The 24959-nt window shown below is 43.1% G+C and overlaps 1 protein-coding gene across 6 annotated transcripts in view; it reads left to right on the top strand.

The window, feature by feature from the left end:
* The window catches only part of pde10a (phosphodiesterase 10A), a 488240-nt gene that overhangs the window by 276277 nt on the left and 187004 nt on the right, over positions 1-24959 (top strand). For 4 of the 6 annotated variants that reach the window (XM_087991438.1, XM_087991437.1, XM_087991435.1 and 1 more), the window contains exon 3: positions 13247-13309. The exons of the other annotated variants lie outside the window; for them this stretch is intronic. In XM_087991438.1, coding sequence (XP_087847564.1) covers positions 13247-13309 — 63 coding nt within the window. The remainder of the gene's footprint in view (positions 1-13246; positions 13310-24959) is intronic. 6 annotated transcript variants of the gene reach the window in all.

Genomic DNA, 24959 nt, shown 5'->3' with positions numbered 1-24959 from the left:
TTTAAATGTTGCAGTCGTACTAGCCTCCACCACTTCCTCTGGCAGCTCATTCCATACACTTACCATCCTCTGCGTGGAAAAAGTTGCCACTTAGGTCTCTTTTATATCTCTCCCCTTTCACCCTAAACCTATGCCCTCTAGTTCTGGACTCCCACAACCCAGGGAGAAGACTTTGTATATTTATCCTATCCATTCCCCTCATGATTTTATAAACCTCTATAAGGTTGGCCCTCAGCCTCCGACGCTCCAGGGAAAGCCGATTCAACCCCTCCCTATCGCTCAAATCTTCCAACCCTGGCAATATCTTTGTACATCTTTTCTGAGCCCTTTCAAGTTTCATAACATCCATCCAATAGGAAAGAGACAGAATTGCAAGCAATATTCCAAAAGTGGCCTAACCAATGTCCTGTACAGCCGCAACATGACCTCCCAACTCCTGGACTCAATACTCTGACCAATAAAGGAAAGCATACCAAACGCCGCCTTCACTATCCTATCTACCTGCTACTCCACTTACAAGGAGCTATGAACCTGCGCTCCTACTAATATTTGCTTTCCCAAAATGCAGCACCTCACATTTATCCAAATTAAACTCCATCTGCCTTTTCTCAGCCCATTGGCCCATCTGATCAAGATCCTGTTGTAATCTGAGGTAACCTTCTTTGCTGTCCACTACACCTCTAATTTTGGTGTCATCTGCAAACTTACTAACTATACCTCTTATGCTCACATTCAAATCATTTATGCAAATGACAAAAAGTAGAGGACCCAGCACCGATCCTTGTGGCACTCCCCTGGTCACAGGCCTCCAGTCTGAAAAACAACCCTCCACCACCACCACCCTCTGTCTTCTACCTATTGAGCCAGTTCTGTATCCAAATGGCTACTTCTCAGTGTACTCCATGAGATCTAACCTTGCTAACCAGTCTTCCATTGGGAACCTTGTCGAACGCCTTACTGAAGTCCACATAGATCACGCCCACTGCTCTGCCCTCATCAATTCTCTTTGTTACTTGTTCCAAAAATTAAATCAAATTTGTGAGACATGATTTCCCACGCACAAAGCCATGTTGACTATCCCTAATCAGTCCTTGCCTTTCCAAATATGCGTACATCCTGTCCCTCAGGATTCCCTCCAACAACTTGCCCACCACTCACGTCAGGCTCACTGGTCTATAATTCTCTGGCTTGTCTTTACCGCCCTTCTTAAACAGTGGCACCACGTTAGCCAACCTCCAGTCTTCTGGCACCTCACCTGTGACTATCAATGATACAAATATCTCTGCAAGAGGCCCAGCAATCACTTCCCTAGTTTCCCGCAGAGTTCTAGTGTACACCTGATCAGGTCCTGGGGATTTATCCACCTTTAACCGTTTCAAGACATCCAGCACTTCCTCCTCTGTAATATGGACATTTTTCAAGATGTCACCATCAAATTCCCTACATTCTATATCTTCCATGTCCTTTTCCATAGTAAATGCTGATGCAAAATACTCATTTAGTATCTCCCCCATCTCCTGCAGTTCCACACGAAAGCCGCCTTGCTGATCTTTGAGGGGAAAAAGTGAGGTCTGATTCCTGAAGAAGGGCTTATGCCCAAAACGTCGATTCTCCTGTTCCCTGGATGCTGCTTGACCTGCTGCGCTTTTCCAGCAACGCATTTTCAGCTCTGATCTTTGAGGGGCCCTAGTATCTCCTTAGTTACCCTTTTGTCCTTAACGTATTTGTAATAACCCTTTGGATTCTCCTTAACTCTATTTGCTAAAGCTATCTCATGTCCCATTTTTGCCCTCCTGATTTCTTTCTTAAGTATACTCCTACTGCCCTTTCTACTCTTCTAAGGATTTACTCGTATCCTGTCTATACCTGACATATGCTTCCTTCTTTTTCCTAACCAAACCCTCAATTTCTTTAGTCATTCAGCATTCCCTATATCTACCAGCCTTTCCTTTCACCCTGACAGGAATATACTTTCTCTGGATTCTTGTTATCTCATTTCTGAAGGCATCCCATTTTCCAGCCGTCTCTTTACCTGCGAACATCTGCCCCCAGTCAGCTTTTGAAAGTTCTTGCCTAATACCGTCAAAATTGTCCTTCCTCCAAAAAATGGTGAAAGAAAGAACAGTAAAAAATTTACATTGGAAAAGGTAAATTTTACAATTTGTGGACTTGTATCAAAACGAAAAAGGGTGATACTGCCAAAGAGTCCCCTGATTATCCAGAAAGATACAGTGCAAGATCAAGCAGAACAAAATTTTGTTCTTGTTTTTATCTATTCATTTGTCAGATGTGGGCTTCGCTGACTTGTCAGCATTTATTGTCTATCCCTCGTTGCCCTTGAGAAGGTGGAGGTTTACCACTGTTGTCCACGTTCTGTAGGTTGACCCACAATGCCACTAGGGAGGGAATTCCAGGAGTTTTACCCAGTGACAGTGAAGGAACAGCGATATATTTTCAAGTCAGGATGGTGGGTGGCTTGGAGGGGAGGTTCAAGGTAGTGGTGTTCCCATATATTTACTGCCTCTGTCCTAGTTAGAAATGGTCATGGGTTTGGGAGGTGCTGTTTGAGGATCTTTGGTGAATTTCTGCAGTGCATCTTGTGGATGGTACACACTGCTGCTACTGAGCGTTGAGGTGAAGGGAGTGGATCTTGTCAATGTAATACCAATCAAGCGGTCTGCTTTGTTCTGGATGGTATTAAGCTTCTTGAGTGTTGTTGAAACTGCACCCATCCAAGCAAGTAGCAAGTATTCCAACACACGCCTGAGTTGTGCCTTGTAGATGGTGAGTCTCTGACCAGCTGTTGTAACTACAGTGTTTATGTGGTGAGTCTAGTTGAGTTTCTGGTCAATGATAACTCCTTGTTGTTAGTGGAGATTCAGCGCCGGTAGCACCATTGAATGTCAAGGGACAGTGGTTAGATTGTCTCTTAATGGTGATGTGATCTAGCCTGGCATTTGTGTGGCATGAATGTTACTGGCCACTTTGTCAGCCCAAGCCTGGATATTGTCCAGATCTTGTTATGTGTGAATATGGACTGCTTCAGTATCTGAGGAGTCGCGAATGATGCTGAACGTTGTGCAATCATCAGCAAACATCCCTACTTCTGACCTTATGATTGATGGAAGGTCACTGATGGAGCAGCTAAAGATGGTTGGGCCTAGGACACTGCCCTGCACAGATGTCCTCGAACCAAGATTACTGACTTCCAACTGGTACCCATTGATTCCAGTTTTGCTAGGGCTCATTGATGCGACACACGGTCGAATGCAGCCTTGATGTCAAGGGCTGTCACTCGCCTCACCTCTGGAAACCAGCTTTTTTGTTCATGTTTGAACTAAGGCTGTAATGAGATCAGGAGCTGAGGTGCCCTGGAGGAACCCAAACTGGGCATCACTGAACAGGGGTTATTGCTGACCAGGTGCTGCTAGGTAGCACTGTTGATAACACTTTCCATCACTTTACTGATGATTGAGAGATTGATGGGGCAGTAACTGGTCAGATTGGATTTGTCCTGCCTTTTATGTACAGGATATACCTACAACTGTCCACATTGTTGGGTAGCTGCCCACTTGGCTGGGGGAGTGGCAAGTTCTGTAGCACAAGTCTTCAGTACTGTTGCTGGAATGTTGTCCAGGCCCATGACCTTTTGCAGAATCCAATGCCTCCAACATTTTCTTGATATCACGTGGAGTGAATCAAATTGGCTGAAGACTGGTATCTGTAATGCTGGGAACCCCTGGAGGAGGCTGAGTGGGATCATCCACTCTGCACTTCTGGCTGAAGATTGCTACAAAAGCTTCAGTCTTATAATTTCCAGTGATGTGCTTGGCTATTCCGTCATTGAGAATGGGGATATTTATAGACCCCCCCCCCCCCACCCCACTGAGTTGTTTAAGTGTCCACCACCATTCATGACTGGATGTGCCAGGATTGCAGAGCTTAGATCTGATCCATTGGTTGTGGACTCGCTCAGCCCCATCTATCACTTGCTGCTTATGCTTGTTTGGCACACAACTAGTCCTGTTTGGTGGCTTCACGCTAGGTTAACACCTCACCTTCAGGTATATGTAGTGCTGCTCTTGGCATATCCTCTTACACTCTCCATTGAACTTACTTAGAGCTATACATGATGGAGCTTATGATAATCTCTCAAAAAGGTAATAACTTAGGAAGCTTGGGGTTATGTATAAAGGAAGGGGTGAAGTGAAATAAGAAATTGGATAAGCAAACAGGATACGAGAAAGGGTAAAAATGAGGAAAGTCCACATATGTTTTATTAGTACTTCAGGAGCAAGAGGATGACTACGAAAAGGTTAGGGCCTATCAAATTTGTACATATTAATCTTTTGCGTGGATAGAAAAGATCTGGGTAGGATTCTTAATGAGTTCCTTGTCTCCCTCTCCACAAAGGAGAGGGATGATGCAGCTATCCTAATTGAAGAAGAGGAGTGTGAAATAGATAAAATCAACCTATTGAGAAGGAGGATACTGCAGGGACTGGCCACCTTTTGAAATCAACAGGGCTGGATGAATTATGTCCTAGACTGTTAAAGGAAACCAGGTTGGAAATTGCTTGTATTCTGAAGATCATTTTCCAATTCTCACTCAATATAGATCATGTACTAGGGGATTGAAGGTGTGTGAATGCTGTGGCATTATTCCAAAAAGATGCAGGGAATAGACCAAATAAGTACATGTTGGTCATCCTGACCTCTGTTGAGCAAATTATTATCACTAACACTGCATTAGTATTGACTGTTAATTTGAAAGGTATCAGGAATTATAATCATGGTTTCTGAAGAGAAGGTTGTGACTAGTAACTTGATTTTTCTTTTGAGAAAGTCACAAAGGATTAATGAAGGTAGTGGGTATTATTGATATAGATATTATAGTCTGTATGGATTTTAGAAAGCATTTGATAATGTACCACATGGCAGCCTGATTGGGAAAGTTAAGGCCCAAAGGATACAGGGGAATGAGGCAAGCTGGGTCCACACTTGGCTTAGAAAAGAAGAATAATGGTCAACACATGTTTTTGGGAATGGACCTGATCCATTGGTTGTGGACTCGCTCAGCCCCATCTATCACTTGCTGCTTATGCTTGTTTGGTGTTTCCAGTGGTATTTTCAGGGCTCAAAGTTGGGTTCAATGCAGTATGTGGCATACGTAAATTATTTGGACTTAAATGTGGGAGGTAATGATTGGGAAATTTTCAGATGGCACAAACATTGACCGTGTAGGTGATTGTTGAAGAAGATGGTGTTGGCCTGAGGGTGATATCAATGGTTTGACTGGGTGAAAACATGGCCAGTGGAATTCCTAATGAAGAACTTATGCCCGAAGCATCGATTTTCCTGCTCCTTGGATGCTGCCTGACCTGCTGTGGTTTTCCAGCACCACACTTTTTGACTTTGACTGTCCAGCATCTGCAGTCCTCACTTTCTCCCAGTGGAATTCAGTCAGAGAAATGAGATGTGATGCCTGTGGGGAGTGAAAACAAAACAGAAAAGAGTCAGGGAAGATATTGAAAAGGTTAGAAGAAGTGAGAGACTTTGGACTGTATGTCTACAGTTCCCTGAAGGTAGCATGACAGGTAAATAAGGTGGTAAAGAAGGCATATGGGATGCTTTTGTTCATTAGTTGAGAAATTGAATATAAAAGTAAGAGCGCAATGCTGGTACTGTAGAACTCACTGGTTAGGCCACAGCTGGAACTTTGTGCACAGTTCTGATCACCATGTTACAGGGAGGACACAATTGTTCCAGAGAAATTACAGGTGAGACTTACGAGAATGTTGCCAGGGCTTAAAATTGCAAGTTTGAGAAAAGATTTGATCTGCTCGGGTTGTTTTCCCTAGAACAGAGGAGACTGAGGCGTGACTACATTGAATGTCCAAATTAATGAGGGGCTTGAATGCAGAAGAGAGGAAAACCTTTCTCCCCTTGTAGAGGTGAATTACCAGGCATTTGTTGAATGAAATGGGCAAAAGTCTGGTAGGGTGCTGTATAATTTGAGAAGTGAAGTTGTTCACTTTGGCAGGAGGAATAAAAACAGAGTATTATTTAAATGGAGAACACAGAACTCTGAGATGCAGAGGGATCTAGGTGTTGATTATTGAGTCACAGACTGGCTGAAGACATTTTTCCTCATCCTAGTTCTAAACGGCTGTCCCTTCATTCTGAAGCTATGCCCACAGGTTCTTGTCTCTCCTACTAGTGGAAACATCCTCTTCACATCCAGTCTATCCAGGCTTCTCAGTATTGTGTAAATTTTAATGAGATCCTTCTCATCCTTCTGAACTCCATTGAGTACAGATCCAGAATTTTCAACCCCTCCTCAGATGACAGTCCTTCATCCATGGCATCATTCTTGTAAACCTTCTCTGGACCCCTCCAAGTGCAGCACATCCTTCACTGGATATGGGGCCCAAACATGCTCTCAATACCGCAAATGCAGTCTGACCAGAGCCTTTTACAGTCTAAGCAGTACATCATTGGTTGGGGCAGAGAAGACAAGCATGTTGTATGGCTTCTTTGTCACCTTATTCACTAATGTTCTCGCTTTTAGGGAGCTATGGACTTAGGATTCAAAATCCCTCTGTATATCATGCTCCTTAGGGTCAAACAATTAAATGTATACTTCCCTTTTACATTTAACCTCCCAAAATCATAGAATCCTTGCAGTGTGGAAGCAGGCCATCGAATCCACATTGATCCTCTGAAGATCATCCTACTCAGATCCACCCCCCACCCTATCCCTGTAACTCCATATTTCCCATGGCTCATCCACCAAGCCTGCAATCCCTGCACACTATGGGCAATTTAGCATGGCCAATCCTCCTAACCTAAAATGTATCACCTCACAATTGTCCAGATTAAACCCCATCTGCATTTCCCTGGCCAGCTTTCCAACTGATCTATATTCTGCTGTATTCTTTGATAACCATCCTCACTCCTCACAGCTTCTTTTAGTTTTTGTGTTGTCTGCAAACTCACCAATCAGTCCACACAAGTAGTGGAGGCTGGTACAATTGCAGCCTATGTGTGCAGCCGCAGGAGATGCGGGAATATACTAAACAAGTACTTTGCATTAGTGCTTACTGTGGAGAAGGACATGGAAGATAATACAATGTGGGGAAATCGATGGTGACATCTTGAAAACTGTCCATATTACAGAGGAGGTGGTTCTGGATGTCTCGAAATGCATAAAAGTGGATAAATCCTCAGGACCTGATCAGGTGACCTGACCCTAGAACTCTGTGGGAAGCTAGGGAAGTGTTTGCTGAGCTATTTGTATCATCGATAGTCACAGGTAAGGTACAGAAGACTGGAGGTTGGCTAATGTAGTACCACTATTCAAGAAGGGTGGTAAGAAAAAGCCAGGGAACAATAGACCGGTGAGCCTGACAATGTAGACAATATCCATGGCCCTACCGTTATCTATCACATTTGTCACTTGCTCAAAAAATTCAGTCATGTTTTTGAGACCCTATCTCCCCGCATAACGCCGTGCTGACTATCCCTAATAGGTCCATTGTTTTCCAAATGCAAGTAAATTCTGTCACTAAGAAACTTCTCCAGTAATTTCCCTGGCATTATGAAGGCTCACCGGCCTATATTTTCCTGTATTATCCCTGATGACCTTATTGAACAAAGGAACAGCATTGGCTATTCTCCAGTTCTTCTGAGACCTTGCCTGTGGCAAAAGAGGATACAAAGATCTCTGTCAAGGCCCCAGCAATCTCCTCCCCTGCCTCCTTCAGTATCCTGAGATGGATCCCATCAGGCCAGGAACATACTGGCCTTTAAACTATTCCCATGTGTCAGATGCAGATTTACCCTCAAATAGCTGCTCCCAAACTAATTTTTCCACATCCTGCCCAATACTGTTGTAATTAACCTCCCCCCTAATTCAGCACTTTCACCAGAGGACTAGACGTACTGAATTATGATCACTGTTCCCAAAGTGTACCCCCACTAAAACTTTGAACACCTGGCCAGGCTCATTGCCCATTACAAGGTCTAGTATGGCCCCTTCTCTAGTTGTTTAGATCAGAGTGGTGCTGGAAAAGCAGAGCCGGTCAGGCAGCATCCGAGGAGCAGGAAAATCGACGTTTTGGGCAAAAGCCCTTCTCTAGTTGGACTATCTACATATTCATTTAAGAAACCCTTCTGGCACCTAACAAATTCTGCTCCATCTAAACCCCTGGCACTAAAGGAGCCCCAATTAATATTGGGGAAGTTAAAATCACCCACTATAAGTTAAAATCACCCCATCGTTTTTACGTTTTTCCATGATTTGCATGCATGTATCTATTCCTCTTCTGTCTTCTGCTGGCTATTGTATAACCCCATCTTTCTTGTGCTTAAATTCTACCCATGTGGCCTTGCTGGATGAATCCTTCCCACAAGATGTCCTCTCTCAGTACAGCTGTGATGTTCTCCTTCATTAGCAATGCAAATTCTACAGCCCTTTTACACCCAATCACACCTGAAACATCTAAACCCTGTAACATAGAGCTGCCAGTTCTGCCCTTCTCTCAACCAAGTTTCTGTAATGGCTGCTATATTGTATTTTTATGTAGTAATTCAGGCTCTAAGCTTATCTGCTTTATCTGTTTAACTCCTTATATTAAAGTAGATACACCAGACCATCACTCCTGCCATGTTCATTAACCTGGACCTTCCGATTAGACTTAACATCGATCTTGTTCTCAATCACGTCACATGCTTACAGCTGCTCCATTTCTCACCTCACTATCACTCTAGTTTAAACCCTCTTCAGTGGCACGAGGAAATCTCCCTGCAATTGGTGCAGTCTGTCTTCCTTATGCAGATTCCACCTGGAAGAGATTGCAATAAACCAGATTTTTGAAGCCCTCCCTCCTATACCGGGTCTTTCACCATGCATTCAACTGGATAATTTTGTTATTTCTGGCCTCACTGGCACATGGCACAGAGATTACTCCTAAGATTACAACCCTGTAGGTCCTGCTTTTGAACTTCCGACTGAACTCACTAACTTTCTTCTGCAGAATCTTGTCTTTCTTTCTACATATGTCGTTAGTACCAATATTGATCACAACCTCTGGTTGCTAAACCTCTACCACCAACCCCCAATTTCAGACCGTTCTGTGCCTGCTCAGAGATATCCTTTACCCTGGCATCAGGGAAGCAACAAACCATCCTGGAGTCTTTGTTGCAAGTGCAGAAATATCTAATTGTGTCCTTGACCATAAAGTTCCCTATCACTCCTCCTCACCTACACTTCAGCCTTTGAGAGGAGAATGGCCACAGAGAGCTCCTGCACTGCCTGTCCATGCTTACTTGATTTTTCTGGTGACTGCCCAATGCTCTTATGTCTGTGTAGCCCTTACTGGTAGTGTGACAGACTCACTAAAAATTGCTATCCACAAAGTTCTCGGCCTCATGGATGCTCCGTAGTGAGTCAATCTGAAGCTCCAGGCGTTCCATGCAGCAAATCAGGAGTTGCAGCTGAACACCTTACGTATGTGGTCACCACAGACACTGGAGGTATCTCTGATTTCCCACATATTGCAGGACGTACATTCCATGGGCTAAGTTCTCCTAGAATGGTGAACTTTATCAATTACAAACAATACTAGGAACCAGTTATACAACCTTAAATACGACTACTCAAAATTATTGGATATTTTCTAAGGTAGAGGAAGGTAGACTCTTGTTGAGTGATAGAATTAAGTGTTTTTGGGAGAGGTGGGCACTGGTGAGATGACATCTGAGTACTGTGCACAATACTGGTGGCTTTATTTAAGGAAGGATGTAAATGTGCTGAAGGCAGTTCAGAGAAGGTTGACTGGACTCATACCCAGAATGGGCAGGTTGGACAGGCTAGGCTTGTACTTGCTAGGGTTTAGAAGACTAAGGGACAACTTGTTCGAAACATAAAATCTTGAAGTATCTTGATAGATTAGATGTGGCAAGATGTAGCTTTTAAGGGAGAATCTAAAACTAGAGATAACGGTTTAAAAATCTCTGTCAGCCATTTAAAACATATAATGTAAAGTTCTCTGTCTGAGTTTTGAGGCTTTGAAACCCCCTAAAAGAGTGATGGAAGCATGGTTGTTGAATATTTTTAAGAGATGGGTAGATTCGTGTTGAGCAAGCATTTGAAACGTTATTAAAGGTAGGTGGGAATGTGGATTTGAGGTACAACTTTTTACTTGATTGAATGGTGCAGTAGGCTGAGGGGCTGAATGGCTTCCTCCTGCTCTTGGTTTGTATGATCATGTTTACACAGTGCTAATAGTACAAAATCTGACCATCGAAATTGAAAGAATCGTAAAACATACTTTTGTGTTTCAAAGTTTGTGAATCAATCATTTCAGAAGCAGACTTTCTTTTTAGTCCCACAGTAAGATCTGGGAATCCTCATAGTTTCTGACTTCTCTGTGAGCTAGTACTCAACTTCAAACAAGAAATTGTGATGTTGGTTGGGGGTGGTTGTCAGTGTAGGTATGTTGAATGGGCTAGCAAAGGCAGGAGTGCTGCCCTCATCTTTATTCCATGTTGGTCAAAACTGGTACAAACAGGAATAGGTGGGAATCCTGGAATTGTGTTCTGCATGTCATTTTTGAAGTACACCTGTGTCTGTTCAATCTGGGTTAATATTTTCTCGTGCATTCACTGACTTGCAGCAAACAATAAGAAATATGAAGGTAGATATTGATGTCAAGGCTAATTGAATTGGGTAACTTATTTTATCAACTGTATAAATTCTTTCCAATAAACATGAATGCAGATGGCTGTATTTCCTGTGTTACCTGATGAGCTGAATTAGAATATTGAAGTATAGGACAGTATGAAAGCAGGAAGGTTTTACTTTAATTGTAGAAGATATTCGTTAGACCTCAGCTAGAATATTGTATACAGTTCTGTGTGCCACAGTCATGGAAAAATGTGAACATGCTGAAGAGAGTGCAGAAGAAATGTATTTTTTTTAAAAAAATGGATTTTCAGAGGAAATTTCCAAGAATTAAAGGGCACAGATTAAAGTGACTTGCAGATATGGCAAATGTATTGTAACAGAAAACTCTTTCACACAAAAGCTCTTTGGTCTGGAATGCACTGTCGAAGTGTGCTGGAGGCAGAGCACAACTGAAGTATTCAGGAGAGCATTAGATGATTGTTTCTATTCAAGTAATATGTAAGTTTGAGGAGAAGGCATAAAAAAAGCACTATATTGTAAAGCTCAGAGATGCAGTGTCGAAATGGTGGGTTGGAAGACTTCCCTCCGCACCATAAGGATTTTGTAATCTAAGTATATATACTTGTTATAAATTTTATTAATGTTGTAAATTGCAAAGGCACTATTTAAGCTTTGATTCAACAGTCATGAAATTCACAAAGAATGGCCAAAGACAAAGTGTCTGTGTTTATTACAATGAGTTCCAATTGCCAGGAATCAGTGTTGGGACTGAAATTTGAATTGGAGTTGGGGACCAATTGAAGTGTGTCAAAGTTTGCAGATGACACTCAAATGAGTTGTAGAGCAAACTGTGCAGAAGGATATAGATACGTTAAGTGAGCGGGCAAGGACCCAACAGATGGAATACAATGTTGGTAAATGTGAGTCATCCATTTTGGAAGGAATAACAGTAAAATGGACTATTATTTAAATAGTGAAAAGTTGCACCATGCTGCTGTGCAGAGGTACCTGGGTGTCCTTGTGCATGAATCACAAAATGTTGGTTTGCAGGTGTAGCAGGTCATTAAGAAGGCAAATGGAAGATTGTCCTTCATTGCCAGAGAATTGGAGTTTAAAAACAGGGAGGTTATTGCTGCGGCTATATAGGAAGCAGTCGAGGCTATCTCATTGAATGTTTTTAAGGCAAAGATGGACGCATTTCTGAACAGTAAAGAAACTAAGGGTTATGGTGAGCAGGTGGGTAAGCTGAGTCCACAAAGAGATCACTCATTATCTTATTAAATGGTGGAGCAGGCTTGATGGGCCAGATGGTCTACTCGTACTCCTTTCTTATGTTCTTATTTAATACCGTATTTATATTGCAGAACTGTTTTTACTGGATGAAGCTTTACCTACTCAACAACAAGCTGAATTCGGATATTAGATTACTGAGCCTATCATGGATTCCTAACTTTCCAACTTTGCTTGGAAAATGTGAAACGGCTTTAGGCTCACCTAGCTTCTATCCTGTCTAATTTAATTAAGATAATCAGTAGTTACTCAATGAATGTTTTCAAACAGATTTAAATTACGAGTAATAGGAGAGTGAATTGGAGTGGGTCAACCTAGAATCACAGAATGGTAAAAACAATGACTGCAGATGCTGGAAACCAGATTCTGGATCAATGGTGCTGGAAGAGCACAACCTAGAATCACAGAATCCCTACAGTGTGGAAATGGGTTATTTGGCCCATCGAGTCCACACTGACACCAACAAAGAACATCCCATCCAGACACACCCACCTACCCTATCCCTATAACCCTGCATTTCCCATGGCTAATCCACCTGACCTGCACCATCCATAGCATGGCCAATCTACCTAACCTTCACATCTTTGGATGTGGGAGGAAAGCAGAGCCCCTAGAGGAAACCCATGCAGACACAGGAAGAATGTGCAAACTTCAGACAGTCACCCAGGGCTAGAATTGAACCCAGGTCCCTGGCAATGTGAGGCAGCAGAGCTAACCACTGAGCCCCCGTGCTGCATATGAAAGAGACACATTATAAAATAACATTATAATCTAGCAAATTTTTTATGCAGAGAAGGTGGGAGTAAATATACATCACCTGCCTTGCCATGCATCAAAACTCTGTCTACATCTTGTAGCTTAACTGGCCAGGAATTTATTTGCCAGTTTTAAACCAATTTGTATCCCTTATGCTCATTTGTAACAAAGAAGCTAACTTCTAGGAGAAAGTGATTTTAAGTAAATTAGATATTTAAGTGTAGTGATTGTAATGAGGTCAGCAGGTGGACCTTATAGAATGAGTTCAGGAGAACAGGAGTGTCACAGTTTCTATTTGCTGTAGCTCTGAGGAAATTGGATCTGTGTCAAGGGCTCTCTACATGTAAATAAAGGGTGACCTGGTGATGGAATACAGGCCTATATGAAGTTACTTTAATAAGCAATGTATAGTTTTGAGTGATTTAACACATCCTGAAATTACAATTTTCTGTAAGTTAAATGAGACACTGTAATAGTAGATTTAATAGTTCATGGAATTTTTTTTATGTAGGTGAAACACTCCAGCTATTAGCAGCCTCCACTTCAGATGTACAGGCAGCAGATCTTTCTGGGGGTGAGTGAATTGAATGAGGAAACATTTGTAATCTTTTAATAGTAAAGGTAGCATTTACAATCTCTTAGTGCATTAAGAAATAGATCTTGCAGAAGACAAAGAAAAATTGAATAATGCTGTTGTGTAAGGTAAACGATTTTCACATTTTTCTTCTGGTTTAATGGTTCAGATTTAATTAAAGATTGTGAAATTTTCTTTTAATTAATTGTCATAAGAAAGTTATCTTTAACAGACACCAGTTGTTTCCCTTTCCTTATTACCTTTCTTCAATTCTTTCTTCGCTTTTTTTCCTCTCATCTTCCTTTCTTCTGCTTTCTTTTACGCCCTTTCTTCAACTCATTCTTTTCATTTGTTTGCTCCATTCCCCCACTTCCTTCTTCCTCCCACAGAGTCTATTTTCCCTCCTTTACCTCCTCCCTTTCTCCTTCCTCAAATGTCTCTCCTTCTGTATGCCCTTCCTCTTCATCCTGCCTTGTGCCCACTTCCATCTCCTAACTCACATTTCATGGAATCAATCAGTTGTCATGTTCTGTGCAGTAAGCATTCAGTTTATCTTGTACATGTGGCCTTCTGTAAGATCAACTGTACCAGTCCAACTTTCCTAGCTTTTCCTCTTCACGTCATAACTTTGCTTTCTTCAGCTCTTTATCTACTTTCCTTTCTCCTTGCTTCTATTGCATTCCTTCATGCCCTCCGCTTCACTCGCTCTTCTACCTTCTGACTCCCATCTTTGCTCTCTGCCACTTCCTCCACCTTTTAAAGATGTGCATCGTCCACCATATTGAACATGGTAGTCCCTTCATGTACTAATTCCACAAAGACCTGGCACAGGAAAGAGCCTGGTCTCTCAGAAGCTGATTGAAATTGGCCTTATTGTCTCATCCCACCAATTGTGAAGTTGAAGGAGAAGCTCATCCCATTCAAAGTGCAAGCTGTTGGCCTTTGTTCCAATGGAAATGGAGTATAAAAGTTGGGAGGTTTTGTTGACGGCATTGTGAATGGCAGTGACCACATCTGCAGCAAGTGCTGGTTGCTGGAAGAACTCCGGATCAGAGTTGATGATCTGGAATCTGAGCTTCAAACACTGCGGCACATCCGGGAGGGGGAGAGTTACCTGGATGCTTTGTTTCAGGAGGCAGTCACACCTGGGAGATTAAGTAATTCACATTCAGCTAGTGATCAGGCACAAAAGAGTGTGACTGTAAGTGAGGCAGGTAGGGGGAACCGGAGTTCAGGAGTGGAGGAGCCTCAGCCCTTGACCTTGTCCAACAGGTACGAGATTCTTGCTCCCTGTTCGGATGAGGAAAAGGGCTCTGGATAGGATGAGCCAACTGACCAAGGCACCATGGTGCAGAAGGCCATTCAAGAGGGGGGAGCTAATAGACAAGTAGTGGTTATAGGGGATTCTATAATTAGGGGGACAGATAGTATCCTTTGCAAGCCGGATCGGGAGTCTCGCATGGTGTGTTGCCTGCCCGGTGCCAGGGTGCGAGACATCTCCGACCGGCTTGAAAGGATATTGGAGCGGGAGGGGGAGGATCCAGTTGTTGTGGTCCACGTTGGTACCAACAACATAGGCAAGACTAGGGTGGAGGACCTGTTTGGGCATTACGAAGCACTAGGCAGGAAATTGAAGCACAGGTCCTCAAGGGTCATAATCTCCGGATTACTGCCCGAGCCACGTGCCAATTGGCATAGGGACAAGAAAATTAGGCAAGTAAACACATGGCTAAGGGATTGGTGTGGGAAAGAGGGATTCCACTTCATGGGGCATTGGCATCAGTTTTGGAACAGGGGGGATCTGTACCGTTGGGACGGTCTCCACCTGAACCGATCAGGTACCAATGTTCTAGCGAAGAGGATAAATAGGGTGGTCAGTAGGACTTTAAACTTCTGAGTTGGGGGGAAGGCAAAATGAAAGCGACAGGGTGTATGGAGGTAAATGGCAAGATAAGCAGCAGGATAGCATGTTGCCAGGCGGATTTAAAATTGAGGCAGACTGAGAATACAGTAAAAAGCAAGGATAACTTAGGACATATGACTTCCAACATCTCTAATGATAAGGAAGTTAGCATTAAGGCACTTTACCTGAATGCTCGTAGCATTCATAACAAAGCCGATGAACTAATGGCACAGATAATAGTGAATGATTATGATGTAGTAGGCATCACAGAGACTTGGTTACAGGGGGGTCAGGACTGGCAGTTAAACCTCCATGGTTTTTCAACTTATCGAAAAGACAGAGAGGTGGGCAGAGGGGGTGGGGTTGCCTTGTTAGTTAAGAACAAAATTAAATCTATGGTATTGAATGACATAGCGTCGGATGATGTGGAGTCTGTGTGGGTGGAATTGAGGAACCACAAAGGCAAAAAAAACATAATTGGAGTTGTGTATAGACCTCCTAACAGTGGTCAGGACCAGGGACGCAACATGTACCGGGAAATAGAGAAGGCATGTCAGAAAGGCAAGGTTACATTGATCATGGGAGACTTCAATATGCAGGTGGACTGGGTAAATAATGTTGCTAGTGGATCTAAAGAAAGGGAATTCATGGAATGCTTACAGGATGGCTTTTTGGAACAGCTTGTCATGGAGCCCACAAGAGAGCAGGCTATTCTGGACCTAGTGCTTTGCAATGAACCAGACTCTATAAAAGATCTTAAAGTAAGGGAACCCTTAGGAAGTAGCGACCATAATATGGTAGAGTTCAGTCTGGAGTTTGAAAGGGAGAAGGCAAAATCTGATGTAATGGTGTTACAGTTGAATAAAGGTAATTATGAGGGCATGAGAGAGGAACTGACTAAAATAGACTGGAAGCAGAGGCTAACCGGGAAGACAGTAGAGCAAAAATGGCAGGAGTTTGTAGCTATAATTGAGGACACTGTACAGAGGTTCATTCCCAAGAAAAGAAAGATTAACCGGGGAGGGATTAGACAACCTTGGCTGACAAAGGAAGTCAGGAAATGTATTAAAGAAAAAGAGAGATCCTATAAAGTGGCTAAGAACAGTGGGAAATCAGAAGATTGGGAAGGATACAAAAGCAAACAGAGGATAACAAAGAGTGTAATAAGAAATGAGAGGATCAAATATGAAGGTAGGCTAGCCAGTAATATTAGAAATAATAGTAAAAGTTTCTTTCAGTACATAAGAAACAAACGACAGGCAAAAGTAGACATTGGGCCACTTCAAACTGATGCAGGAAGCCTAGTGATGGGAGATAAGGAAATAGCAGGAGAACTTAACAAGTACTTTGCGTCAGTTTTCACAGTGAAAGACATGAGCAATATCCCAAAAATTAAAGGGTGTCATGGGGCTGAGTTGAGTATGGTTGCCATTACGAAAGAGATAGTGCTAGAAAAGTTAAAAAGTCTTAAAATTGATAAATCTCCTGGCCCTGATGGGATACACCCTAGAGTTCTGAGAGAGGTGGCTGAGGAAATAGCAGAGGCATTGGTTGAGATCTTTCAAGAGTCACTGGAGTCAGGAAAGGTCCCGGATGATTGGAAGATGGCTGTTGTAACCCCCTTGTTCAAGAAAGGATCAAGGCAAAAGATGGAAAATTATAGGCCAATCAGCTTAACCTCGGTTGTTGGTAAAATTCTAGAATCCATCATTAAGGATGAGGTTTCTAAATTCTTGGAAGAGCAGAGTCTGATTAGAACAAGTCAACATGGATTTAGTAAAGGGAGGTCATGCCTGACAAACCTGTTGGAATTTTTTGAAGAGGTAACAAGTAGGTTAGACCAGGGAAACCCAGTGGATGTGGTCTATCTAGACTTTCAAAAGGCCTTTGATAAGGTGCCACACGGGAGGCTGCTGAGCAAGGTGAGGGCCCATGGTGTTCGAGGTGAGCTGCTGGGATGGATTGAGGATTGGCTGTCTAACAGAAGGCAGAGAGTTGGGATAAAAGGTTCTTTTTCAGAATGGCAGCCGGTGACGAGCGGTGTCCCGCAGGGTTCGGTGCTGGGGCCACAGCTGTTCGCATTATATATTAATGATTTGGATGAGGGAACCGGGGGCATTCTAGCGAAGTTTGGCGATGATACGAAGTTAGGTGGACAGGCAGGTAGTACTGAGGAAGTGGGGAGGCTACAGAAGGATCTAGACAGGTTGGGAGAGTGGTCCAGGAAATGGCTGATGGAATTTAACGTGAGCAAGTGCGAGGTCTTGCACTTTGGCAAAAAGAATAAAAGCATGGACTACTTTCTAAATGGTGAGAAAATTAATAAAGCCAAAGCACAAAGGGATCTGGGAGTGCTAGTCGAGGATTCTCTAAAGGTAAACATGCAGGTTGAGTCCGTGATTAAGAAAGCGAATGCAATGTTGTCTCTTATCTCAAGAGGGTTGGAATATAAAAGCAGAGATGTACTACTAAGACTTTATAAAGCTCTGGTTAGGCCCCATTTGGAGTACTGTGTCCAGTTTTGGTCCCCACACCTCAAGAAGGACATACTGGCACTGGAACGTGTCCAGCGGAGATTCACACGGATGATCCCTGGAATGACAGGTCTAACATATGAGGAACGGCTGAGGATACTGGGATTGTATTCGTTGGAGTTTAGAAGATTAAGGGGAGACTTAATAGAGACGTACAAAATAATACATGGCTTGGAAAAGGTGGATGCTAGGAAATTGTTTCCGTTAAACGAGGAGACTAGGACCCGTGGACACAGCCTTAGAATTAGAGGGGGTCATTTCAGAACAGAAATGCGGAGACATTTCTTCAGCCAGAGAGTGGTGGGCCTGTGGAATTCATTGCCACGGAGTGCAGTGGAAGCCGGGACGCTAAATGTCTTCAAGGCCGAGATTGATAGATTCTTGTTATCTAGAGGAATTAAGGGCTACGGGGAGAACGCTGGTAAGTGGAGCTGAAATGCGCATCAGCCATGATTGAATGGCGGAGTGGACTCGATGGGTCGAATGGCCTTACTTCCACTCCTATGTCTTATGGTCTTAAAATTATGTAAGGCAGTAGTCAGATCATAGCTGGAATACTGTGAACTTATCTAAAGAAAGATATACTGGCATTGGAGGTGTGGTCTAGAGAAGATGCATTATGCTGGCAGCATATGAACTCCAGTTCTGAAGAAGTGTCACTGGACCCAAAGCAGTAACTCTGCTTTCTCTCCACAGATGCTGCCAGACATGCTGAGTTTCTCCAGCAATTTCAGATTTTGTTTCAGATTTCTAGCATCCATAATTCTTTGTTTGTTATACCAGGTATTGAGAGACTGTGTCATATGAGGAGAGGTTGAGTAGATTGGGCCTGTATCCATTTGAATTTAGAAGAGTGAGAGGTGAACTTCTTGAAACATACAAGAGTCATGAATGATTTGATAGGATAGATGTGGAAAAGTTGTATCTTCCTGGGAGAGTGTTCAAGGCCAGAGCGCATAATCTCAGAATGAGAGGTTGCACATTTAATGTGGAGGAATTTCTTCTCCCAAAAAGGATTGAATTTATGAAACTCTTCACCACAGAAGGCTGTCAAAGTTTGATTATTAAGTTGTTATGGACCAGGCCAGACCCCCTCAAAACATTTCAAAAAAGTAATCCAGACCCTAACTTTGCTAGCTGTTTTAAGCAGGTGTACAGTGGCTATTCCAGGAGAGATGCAGCTGGTCAAACCACTTAGTTTTAAACAAAACAGAATTTAATTACAAGATTACTGTATGAAACACAAACAAAAGAAAACAGAATACCGAATAACTTAACCTATCTGAAAACCCAGCAAATTATGAGAAAGTGAGGACTGCAGATGCTGGAGATCAGAGCTGAAAAACGTGTTGCTGGAAAAGCGCAGCAGGTCAGGCAGCATCAAAGGAGCAGGAGAATCGACGTTTCAGGCATAAGCCCTTCTTCAGGAATGAGGAGGGTGTGCCAAGCAGGCTAAGATAAAAGGTAGGGAGGAGGGACTTGGGGGAGGGGCGTTGGGAATGCGATAGGTGGAAGGAGGTTAAGGTGAGGGTGATAGGCTGGAGAGGAGGTGGGGGGGGGCGGAGAGGTCGGGAAGAAGATTGCAGATCAAGAAGGCGGTGCTGGGTCCGAGGGTTGGGACTGAGAAAAGGTAGGGGGAGGGGAAATGAGGAAGGTAGAGAAATCTGCATTCATCCCTTGTGATTGGAGGGTTCCTAAGCAGAAGATGAGGCGCTCTTCCTCCAGGTGTCATGTTGCCATGGTCTGGCGATGGAGGAGGCCAAAGACCTGCATGTCCTTGGCGGAGTGGGAGGAACTCCCCCCTCCCACTCCGCCAAGGACATGCAGGTCCTTGGCCTCCTCCATCGCCAGACCATGGCAACAAAGAACATTGCTGGGTATTCTCCGGTTCTCTGAGAACTTTCCTGTTACTAAAGAGCATACAAAGGTTTTGTACGAGGCCTAAGAAATTTCCTCCCCTGCCGACCTCAGCATTCTGGGATAGATCTCATCAGGTCCTGAGGACTTGAAAACTCCCAACACCACCATTTTTAAAAAAATTATTTTTATTGAAAAATAGATTTTTAAAATATTACAACAAATACAAAACAATACAAAGAACACACAGTTTTTAAAACCCATCCTGCCCTCATGTACAAATGTAATTAATATATATTTTTCTATATATATTTAAAAACCCAACTAGCTATTTAACTAAATAAATAATAATCAACAACAATAAATAATAATAACTTAACTCAGCCAAACAAGACACTCGTATGTTTGCAGTTCCTCCTCCCCGGATATTAGACTCATAAAGCACAATTGTTACAGTTAATTAAAAGTCCTTATTAGTGTGGCAAATAAATCTGTGTCCAGGTATTCCAAAAAAGGGTTGCCATTTCTTATAGAAATTCTAATTTTCGTGGTGTACCACACTTATGAGAAAATCCAAGGGGATATGCTCCATAACAATCTTCCGCCAACCCAACAGACCAGGGGTTTTTCGGATACCCAACCTAGCAAGATATCCTTTCTTGCACAGAAAGAGAGAATGTTGAAAAGTTTTCTTTCTTCTGCACATCGGCAGGGAACATACTGGGCAGGCCAAGAAGAAGAGAGACCGGGATCTTCTCCACCCTTACACCCAAAATTCCCTCCATTGCACCCGCCACAGCACTTCAATATGTTTAAAGCCTACCACACAGCCAGAGGCAATGGGTAAGAGTGCCCGTACCGAATTGCACTTGGGACGTGTTGAAGATACCCTTGGTTTAAATTTTGACAATATCGAAAATCAGGCGGAGCATCTGTATAATACATGGGGGAGAATATTCATCTTAATAAGCGCTATTCGACCCAACCACAAGACCAGAAGCGCCTCCCATCTTTGAAGGTCTTGTTTGATTTTGTCAAATAATTGAACAAAATTAACTTTGAACAACCGATCCAGAACTGGAGTAATGAATATGCCCAAATACACAAACCCCCCCCGTGACCACTTAAATGGGAATCTATAGTCGCCCTCAAGACCTAGCCCCTTTGTAAGACCACCCATAGGCATAGCCTCTGATTATGCAAGATTAATCTTGTACCCTGAAAAGGTGCCAAACGCACTGATGCATTGTATCAGGCGAGGCACTGAAAATGTTGGATTTGTCAAAAAATTAGGACATCATCCGCATACAACGAAATCCTATGTAATTTTGACCCCACTTCTGGAGCTGATATATTGGGATCCCTACAAATGGCCTCCACCAATGGTTCAATCATCAGTGTAAAAAAAAGGGCAAAAGGGGACAGCCCTGCCAGCTGCCCCTAAATATGTTAAAATTAATTGATCATACCCCATTGGTGATGACCGCAGTGAGAGGGCCACTGTAGAGAACCTTTACCCATCTTATATGGCTTCACCCAAACCAAACCACTCCAGAGTTTAGAAAAGGTACAGCCACTCAACTCAGTCAAGTGCCTTCTCTGCACCGATCCTTGTATTGGCTGTTGGTGACACACTTGACTTACATTAAGCAGCCTCCTAACATTATTGGAGGATCTGCGGCCCCTTTATGAAGCCTGTCTGGTCCTCTTTAACAATAGAAGGTAACAGTGTCTAGCCTTAACGCAAGAGTCTTAGAGAGGATTTTAAAGTCCTTGTTTAAGAGTGAAATGGGCATGTATGAAGCACAGTCCTCGGGGACTTTCCTTTTTTTTTAAGAATAAGTGAAATATTGGCCTCTCTCAGAGATAGCGGGAGACAATCATGACAGTATGAGTCATTAAACATGTTGAGCATCGAGCCTGACAATATATTTATAAATTCCTTATAGAATTCAATGGGAAGTCCATCAGGACTGGGTGCCTTTCCACTCTGAAGCTGCTTCACAGCCTCCTGCACCTCATGCTCTGATAAGGGGGCATTGAGAAAAGACTTGTGTTCAGGGGTCATTCCCGGGAGCTCCATATCCTTGAAAAATATTCCATTTTGGCCCACCCTTCCTCACAACCCTCAGATTGGTATAACTTAGAGTAAAATCTCTGGAATGCCACATTAATCTCATTGGTGTCACATGTTAGGTTCCCATACCCTCCCTAATCGCCGTAATGGCTTGAGGGGTACTCCTTTTCCTGGCGAGATATGCTGGGTATTTGCCTGGCCTGTCACCATGCTCATATAACCTTTGCTTTGTAAAGATGAGCTCCTTCTTTGCTGTCTGTGTGACATGGCATTCAATGCAGACCGCAGTGCCATAATCCTCTAGCATGACCAACGAGGGCCTGAAGAAGTAGGCCTTCTCAGCTGCCTTCAACCGTGCTTCAAGGAGAGGTTAGTGCTCACCTTTCTGCCACTTCCTACTGGCAGAGTAGGAAATAACTAGGCATAGGCTTTGGCAGTTTCCCAAAGAAGGGATGGGCTAATAACTGAGCCTGAGTTAATATCTAGGAACGCCCGAAATTCCCTAGAGAAGTACTCCACAAACTTATTATCCTTGAGGATAAAGGGATCAGTTTGTCAGTGCTTCGGACCCACTGTAACTTCTTTAATCTTAGCCAACTGGAGCGTGATCGGAGATGATAATATTACCAATCATACAAGATGCCACCAAGTCAAGGGTTGCCATGGGGTCAGAGAAAAATCAATCCTGGTGTGACACCTGTGTGGATTGGAAAAAAAATGTAAAATCCCTGCCTATAGCATGGAGATGCCTCCAGACGTCCACCAACCCTAACTCCACACATAGATCCACTAATTGTTTAGTTTGTACAGAGAGTATTGAGGGGCCTTTGGGCAACCTGTCTACTGTGGGATCCATGAGACAGTTAAAATCTCCCCCTATAATGATATGCCGAGACTGGAGACTGATCAGTTTAGAGAACGCATCTACCAGAAATTTGAGGGGATGGGCCGGAGGGCAATAAACATTTAAAGCACCATATTCTCCGTGTTTATCAGGGCTTTGAGGATTACAAATCTTTACTATGATTTGGAGATGCCGGTGTTGGACTGGGGTGTACAAAGTTAAAAATCACACAACACCAGGTTATAGTCCAACAGGTTTATTGGAAGCACACTAGCTTTCGGAGCGACGCTCCTTCATCAGGTGATTGTGGAGGGCTCGATTGTAACACAGAATTTTTGCTATAAATTCTGTGTTACAATCGAGCCCTCCACAATCACCTGATGAAGGAGCGTCGCTCCGAAAGCTAGTGTGCTTCCAATTAAACCTGTTGGACTATAACCTGGTGTTGTGTGATTTAAATCTTTACTAGAGTGTGTTAACTTAAATGGGAGAGTCCTCCTAACCAATATAGCCACTCCCCTACATCTAGTATTAAAAGATGAAAAGTAAACCTGATCAAAGCCATTCTGTTATCTTATCATCCAAGTGTGTCTCCTGTAATAAAGCAATATCCACCTTCTCCTTTCAAAGACTCAAAAGTACCTTCTTCCTCTTAATTGGTGAGTGACTCCCCTTGGTGTTCCACATACACCATTTAATCAAGTCATTAGCCAAAACCTTCTGCAGTAACATTGAAATTCCAGAGAGGAGGAACTTGAACCACAAATTGCTGAGCCTTTGTGTCACAAGATTCATTGAACATAAAAACTATATAAACTAAAACCACTACAGTTAACAAACCTACAAAGCTATCAAAGACTACGTACAATAAAAACCAAAAAACAAGCCAACGCATACAGCGCCAATGGTGCTGAATAGGAGAGCAGACCACCATCACCACCCAAAGGGGGCAACTACCCATCCCAAAACCCAATTTCCCATCCCTCTGCCTGAAAATACCTGAACCGGGTATAAACTACCTGTAAGTAGGCATCTAGCCATTCCAACCATTTTCCCTCCTCCTAGCTAGAGCCACACCGCAAACACAAGCAGAAAAGAAAGAAAATACACCATGGAATAGCAATGTGAAAAATAAATCTTAAAAATAAAAAGAAAGGGGTAAATACCCCACCCATCCTTTGGTATAGCTTAACTTAGAAATTAAAATTACACATCTCAACCGCCACCAAACATTGTTTAAACCAGATTATTTTCAATAAAAAAAGGAAAAGAAAACCCAACGGACTTGCTCTTTTTTTCAAAAGAAAAAACAAAGACATACCCAAACAGCACTACTATTTGTTCAGATTAAGTTAATTTGACCTTGAAGTCTGTTGCCTTCTCTGACGTTTCAAAGAAATGTCCAGATCCATCTAAGGTGATATGAAGCACTGCTGGATATCTCCCAGTACTGGAACCCAAGCTCCCTCAGTCTTGACATTGTCATAGAATTTTCTTCTCTGGATCACCACCGCTGAGAAGTCCTGGAAGAACATTATCTTAGAGCCCTCGTAAACCAGGATCTTCGGGTCCATCTCCTGGATTTTGGAAGCTTCCATGATTCTCTGCTTTATCTCTATAATGATGAAACTGCACCAAGAGAGGAGGAGGACGTTGACCTAGACCTGATCTCCGTGCCGTGATCCGGTGAGCCCCCTTGATCCTCTCAATCCAGCCTCCAAGTTAAGGAATTTCGGCAACGAGTCCTCAATAAATTCTGCTGGTCGATCACCTTCCTTGCCCTCTGGCAGACCAACGATCCAAATATATTTTTTTTCTCCTGCCCCTGTTCTCAAGGTCATCCACTTGGTAACGCAAATTACGGACCTGCGTCTCCAGGGCTTGAATCCTATCATTGGAGGAACTGGTGTCTGCTTCCACCACTGTGACTCTGTTCAACCTCATCCATCCTTCTCTCCAGGTCGTGCTGCTGTTCATGCTTCTGCAGCATGATAGTGATCGAGGCCACTTCTCCTCTATCTGGTAGGTAAAAACAATGACTGCAGATGCTGGAAACCAGATTCTGGATTAGAGTGGTGCTGGAAAAGCACAGCAGTTCAGGCAGCATCTGAGGAGCAGGAAAATCGACGTTTCGGGCAAAAGCCCTTCATCAGGAATACCAGGTAGATGAAGGGCTTTTGCCCGAAACGTAGATTTTTCTGCTCCTCGGGTGCTGCCTAAACTGTTGTGCTTTTCCAGCAACACTCTAATCCAGAATCCCCCCCTTCTCCTCTATCTGCTTACCCAACATATCACGAGATTTTGCAAGCTCCTTCACCAGGGCCTTTTAGTTAATCAAGTCCAAGGATCCTGCAGGCTGGGCCTTGGACACTACTCCTCCCTTCTTCGGCATCCCTGAATGGCGAAAACGGGGGTAAGTTGATTTTCCACAATTT

The sequence above is a fragment of the Chiloscyllium plagiosum genome, unplaced genomic scaffold, assembly GCF_037043375.1.
Source record: "Chiloscyllium plagiosum isolate Xiang-an unplaced genomic scaffold, Cpla_swu_hap1 HiC_scaffold_10, whole genome shotgun sequence".
In the NCBI taxonomy this organism is placed as follows: domain Eukaryota; kingdom Metazoa; phylum Chordata; class Chondrichthyes; order Orectolobiformes; family Hemiscylliidae; genus Chiloscyllium; species Chiloscyllium plagiosum.
The sequence above is the reverse complement of the archived record's forward strand: the minus strand, read 5'-3'. Positions and strand labels throughout refer to the sequence as shown.